The sequence below is a fragment of the Pelophylax lessonae genome, assembly GCF_965119305.1.
Source record: "Pelophylax lessonae genome assembly, chromosome: 7".
NCBI lineage: Eukaryota > Metazoa > Chordata > Amphibia > Anura > Ranidae > Pelophylax > Pelophylax lessonae.
The window spans coordinates 272,826,902-272,833,234 of NC_138774.1; the positions used below are offsets into that span (position 1 = coordinate 272,826,902).

Genomic DNA, 6,333 nt, shown 5'->3' on the forward strand with positions numbered 1-6,333 from the left:
CATACACATCTACACTGTACATAATGTAAAAAGCAGCATGATTCTGTATTTTTCAAGTGAACATGGGCTTTGCCCATGCAGGGCAAACCAACAATTTCCTTCCATTGCAGCCTCATTGGCAGTACATGATCACCTTCTCCTTGTCCCCACCACCAATCCAATACATCCAGGAATGGGGGGGGGGGGGGGGCATACGATTCACTCCCATGCCTTATAATGGACAATGCTGGTGCTTGGCTGCTTAGTCACCCAATAATGTCACATGGAGGTGAGGAGAAATTCCACAGCTCTGTGTAACAAGGCTTCTTCTCTCTGCTCCTGATGGAAGGGAAGGCCATACGTGGGGCTACCATTAAAGTAAACCTGCTGTTTGCCCATAATTGCAAGCTGCAATGCAGGGCATAGAGCACAGGTCCACTGAAAGCTGACATAACAGATCAGGATGGGGTCATCTCCCACCAGCGGTGATGGCTTTTAGGTTATTTGTTGTCTTGAGTATGTTTGGAACAAAAAGCAGACCAGCAGCTCGCTCAATACTTTCTATGGGCACCAGGAAGCGCTCCAGGGGGATCTTTTCATCTACAGGACAGTTTGGCATGACGTAGGGTCTAAGTTCAATCTCGCCATTGAATTTCTCCAAGACGACAACCTTGAAGAAGTGTGTTGGGACAGCCACATTGTTGGTGCCAATCACTTGGTATTTGACATACATTTTACCATCTGCTTCCATCCTAGAATAAAAAAAAAATGTTCAGAATAGGTCTATAGGCGTGAGTAAAACTCTATTTCTTTCACATCTATTGAGGAACACAGGAATTCAGAGACTAGTGAAGTATACTTCTGACTACAGGATGCCTGGATGCTGGCAAACAAGAAGTTTGGGGCTAGGCCGGTAAAACCCACCCTACTTTTCAGCATACTAATGTAACTGGATAAAGAATAAATCCAGGTGTTGGCATGTTATACATACACTATATTACCAAAAGTATTGGGACGCCTGCCTTTACACACACATGGACTTTAATGGCATCCCAGTCTTAGTCCGTAGGGTTCAATATTGAGTTGGCCCACCCTTTGCAGCTATAACAGTTTCAACTCTTCTGGGAAGGCCGTCCACAAGGTTTAGGAGTGTGTCTATGAGAATGTTTGACCATTCTTCCAGAAGAGCATTTGTGAGGTCAGGCACTAATGTTGGACGAGAAGGCCTGGATCGCAGCCTAAGCCTCTAAGTTGAGGTCAGGACTTTGTGCAGGCCAGTGAAGTTCCTCCACCCCAAACTCGCTCATCCATGTCTTTATGGACCTTGCTTTGTGCACTGGTCCAATTCATTTAATGTAGGGGGGGATTATGGTGTGGGGTTGTTTTTCAGGGTTTGGGATTGGCTCCTTATTTCCACTGAAGGGAACTCTTAAGGTGTTAGCATATGAAGGGATTTTGATGAATTTTATTGTGGTCACAAGGAATGTAAACATACCTTGTGACAGCAATAGGCACATGACAGGTATTCTTATGGGGGGATCTGGGGTCTAAAAGGAGCGTGAAAATGTCCAAAATATCTTGGTATGGTAAAGTCTTAAGAGTTGCCTTCACTGGAACTAAGGGCCCAAGCCCAACCCATGAAAAACAACCCCACACCATAATCCCCCCTCCACCAAATGATTTGGACCAGTGCACAATGCAAGGTCCATAAAGACATGAACGAGCAAGTTTGGGGTGGAGGAACTTGACTGGCCTGCACAGAGTCCTGACCTCAACCCAATAGAACACCTTTGGGATGAATTAGAGCGGAGACTGCAAGCCAGGCCTTGTCATCTAACATCAGTGTCTGACCTCACAAATGCAATTCTGGAAGAATGGTCAAACATTCCCATAGACACTCCTAAACCTTGTGGACAGCCTTCCCAGAAGAGTTGAAGCTGTTATAGCTGCAAAGGGTGGGCCAACTCAATATTGAACCCTATGGACTAAGACTGGGATGCCATTAAAGTTCATGTGCGTGTAAAAGGAGGATGGGGAGTGTGCACAGGGAATAAAGAATCCTGAAAACAACAGTAAGAGACATTAATCAAAAAAAAAAAGAGCTGTGGTATAGTTGATATTTTAGAATATGACTGAGTGTGAGCACTGGTTTTTCAAGCAAATGCAAGTACTTCAGTATCTTTAGTATTTCAGTATGTTTTGCTTAAGGTCCAATTTCAAGTTTCTAACTTGGATGTTCCTGTTTATCTTAGGTATAATTGTATGCATTTGACTTACTTGGGTAAGAATAGGGGACCGGTGCACACATACACGTTCCTGTTACTCTTGGTTAGCGATCGGCAGTATTTCTCCAGGTTTTTCCAGGCATACTGATTAAGATTTGGATTCTGAAAGAGTGAACGTTAGTATCACATCAATTTCTGATAAAACTGGTCCTTTACAAATATAAAATGCCTACATAAGAGTATCTGGATTTAAAGTAAGCCTATCATAGTTACATAGTTTGTGAGGTTGAAAAAAGACATCTGTCCATCCAGTCCAACCTATGATGTGTGTGTGTGTTTGCTGTTAACCGTACATTGTATACCCCTGTATGTTGTGGTCTTTAAGGTGCCCATCTAATAATTTTTTGAAACTATCGATGCTCCCTGCTGATACCACTGCTTGTGGAAGAGAATTCCACATCCTTACTGCTCTGACAGTAAAGAACCCCTTACGTAAACCATCTTTCCTCTAGTTTTAGTGAGTGGCCACGTGTCTTATTGTATTCCCTTTCTCTGAATAGTTTGTTCCTTATGCTAGGGTCACCAGTACAGTATTTGTACATTGATATCATATCCCCCCCTATCATCTTAATGCAGTCCCTGCATATACTGTATGTTTAAGGCCCCTTTCACACCAGCGGACCGTTTGGGTCCGCCTGTCAGTTTTTCAGGTGGACCCGATTGGACCACCCATTGTTCCCTATGGGGTGTTGGATGTCCACTGTCACCTGCCGGGCATCTGATCTGATAAAATGGACGTATAGCGATATGTCCACCATCCGTCCAGTGGATCAGATGATAATCGGTTGGAAACTGACCACCCCATAGAGGAGAGAGGGCTGGGTCAATGTCCGCTCTTATAAGTAGATCCCCCTCTGAGCAGGCAGATTCCGCTCGGACAGATCCGCTCCATGTGAAAGGAGCCTATTTCCAAAAAGTTTTCTTACATTGTTGAATATAGACACCAAGCAGAATAAATATATCAGCCCATCCAGTTCAACCTGAATGTACCTGTGTGTTATGTTACTACCATTTTCAATATCCCTGTACATTTTGTTTGCTGAGAAACACATTTACAGTTTGGGAATTTATCGACACCGCCTGACATCAACTGGGGAGGGGGTACCACACCCTTATTGATCTAACAGTAAACAATCCCTTAAACTAGGATTGATCAGCTTTTCATCCAACTTCACTGTGCGGCTGCTTTTCTTCTTTAGAAACCTTAGGTTAAATAGTTTCCTCCCAATACTAGAGTCACCATTCAAAGATTTGTAAATTGCGATCATGTCCCCTCCTAAGTGTCTCTTCTCCAGGGGAAACACAGTGTAATGTTAGCAGTTGTTCCTCATAACGGAGATCCTCAATCCCCCTTATTAGCTTTATTGCCTTTCTTTGGACTCTGTCCACTTCAAACACATCCTTCCTGAGGACTGGTGACCAGAACTGGACATCATACTCAAGAATGTGGCAGAATCAGAGTTTTGTAAAGTGGAATAAATACCGTTGCTGCAGCTTGGCATTGCATACTATTGCCGAGTCTGAACTACCAGGACCCCCAGATCCTCTTCCATCCTTGTTTCCCCAAGATGGTCTCTCCCTAGCGTGTAACTTGCATTTTTATATTTAGCTCCCATGTGCATTAGGTAACATTTTTCTTTATTAAACCTCATCTGCCATATAGTTGCCCAGTTCCCTATTTTAATTAGGTCTTCTTGGAGAGTTGCTACATCCTGTTGTGAATGTATTACCCTATTTAGGTTTGTATCATGGGCAAATTGAACTATTTATTCCAACTTCTATATCATTTGTGAACACATTAAACAGAATTGGTCCCAAGACAAAGCCCTGGTGCACAATGCTCCCAACTCCAGACCATTCAGAATATATGACATTAATCATGACCCTTCGGAAACTCTCCTGAAACCAGTTTTCTATCCAGCCACATACCAAATGATCAGTGCCAAAAGTTCTCAATTTGTTAATCAGTTGTTTATTGGGTACTCTATCAAATACCTTAGCAAAATATAGCTATACTACGTCCACAGGTCTTCCTCTATCCAAAGTACAGCTTACCTCCTCATAGAATGTTAAATGGTTGGTCTGGCAAGAACAGTCTTTCTTCAGTCCATGTTAGGTATTAATAATGATACTATTCTTGTTAGCAAATTCTTGAATATGGTCCCTTATCATTCCTTTCAATAGTTTACATACTATTGTTGTTAGGCTGAATGGTCTGTATTTGCAAGTTCTTTGTGGGTGTAAACCATCCAGTCTTAGTGATTTCTTCACATCACGTTTTTCAAGTCTTTTTTGAACACTGGTTTCTGTCAGCCACATTCAATATATTGTTATACTGAACAGAACCTAGGAGAAGAATGTAATTATTACAGTTGGCTTCTCCATGTCACGTGTGACCAACTTCCCCTGATCATCCTTTATGAGGGCAATATGTTCTCATTTCGGGTTTTTATTAATTATATTTGAAACATTTTTGGGGATTTATTTTACTCTACTCAGCAATGTGCCTTTCATAATCTATTTTACTTGCCCTGATCAGGCTCTTGCATCTTACTGTGTCTATGGACACAGACAGCCCTGCCTCCTTGGCACCTGGCTTGCGGAGGAGGCAACCGGAGGAGGAAGGAGTGGGCAGTGCTGGCAGGGGACTGCCAAAAAGGAGGTTAGTTGACCTTTCTGTGCAATACTGTTGCACAGATCAGGTAAGTTTAAGTACTCTTTTTTAGTTTACCAATAAAAAAATGTAGTCTTTATTATTACTTTAAAGCGGTTGTAAACCCGAAAAAAAAAAAAAACCTGCATCGCATACTAGCTCATTATGTATTACTTACCTTAGAACGAAGCCCCGACATGGACCCCCGGACATCGCTGCGGGCGCTGCCATGATCCCTCGGCGTCTCTTCCGGGTTTGGCGGCTCTGTGGCGCTGTGATTGGCCAGAGCCGCGATGACGTCACTCCCACGCATGCGCGCGGAAGTGATTTTCCGCCGGACCTTCAGAGCGCATGCGCCGCTCGCGTGAGCGGCTGCATGCACTGCAAATATCTCCTAAACCGTGCCGATTTAGGAGATATTAATTGTACCTACAGGAAAGCCTTATTATAGGCTTACCTGTAGTTAAAAGTGTCAAAAAGTGGGATACTACCGCTTTAAGTGTTGGTGTAAGCTAATTTCTGATTACTGAGAGCAATATTACTGACCTGCGGGTACACATTACTTAATATGAAAGTTTCATCCATGGCCTGCTGGCTCCATCTATGATTGGCTGCTGCTGCCAAGTGTCCCCGGTCAAATCCACTTCTCTTGTAGTCAAAGTTTGTGGCCCGGTGATAAGGGTGTACGGACTCATCTTCTATGAAGTCACAGTGAATCCGATCAGCCGCGCCCCGTATGCGCTCACCATTCAGTTGTTCTAGAACCCACGTTGGGCCGCGCAGCCTGGGGTCATAGCTGAGCATGTGGGACTGGCGAGTCTTAAGTTGGCTGAAGCCTGGTAATCCAAATCTAGTGATGCCAGAAACAGGGGGGAGGGACACCTCAGATGCGGCCTGTACGATTGGATAAAGGGAATCGGATCCAGACTTGTCATGTAGCCTCCAATTGGTCACCCCTGCACCCAGCACAGCACCAAATGCCAGGGATACCCCTGAAACCAGAATCTGGCTTCTAAATCTCATTTTCAAGCTAGCAGAAAGTGTTCCGGCACCGTCGCGTCTTCCTTATTCAAGTAGAAGAGGGCACATTCTTCAATCCTGTTCCTGCAAAACAAAGAATCAAATTGTATCATTTCCTCATCTCAGATAAACCCCTATGACATCCAGAACAAGGACAAAAACCAACAAAAACAAACCAGTTGGGACTTTATATGAGGCACTGCCCATCTCAGGCTAGATGCCTCCATCCCTGGTCAGGTAAATATGGAGGGGGAGGGAATAAAATAGGTAACTAGAAGGGTACAATGGAATCGGCATATTGGGTAAAGTGATATATAATAAATAATATAATCCATAATATTGGTATTATTCTTGAAAAAACAGCCAATAACCCAGTATTACTATTTAGATAAGACG

General features: G+C 43.5%; 1 protein-coding gene across 1 annotated transcript; it reads right to left on the reverse strand.

The window, feature by feature from the left end:
• Window positions 1-211: 211 nt before the first annotated feature.
• On the reverse strand, window positions 212-6,016 carry ENDOG (endonuclease G). The gene is made up of 3 exons (XM_082264034.1): window positions 5,464-6,016; window positions 2,257-2,366; window positions 212-731 (listed from the first exon to the last, which is right to left on the reverse strand). Exons 1-3 carry the CDS (start codon window positions 5,938-5,940, stop codon window positions 449-451), a joined length of 870 nt encoding a protein of 289 aa, XP_082120160.1. The 5' UTR covers window positions 5,941-6,016; the 3' UTR covers window positions 212-448.
• Window positions 6,017-6,333: the final 317 nt, after the last annotated feature.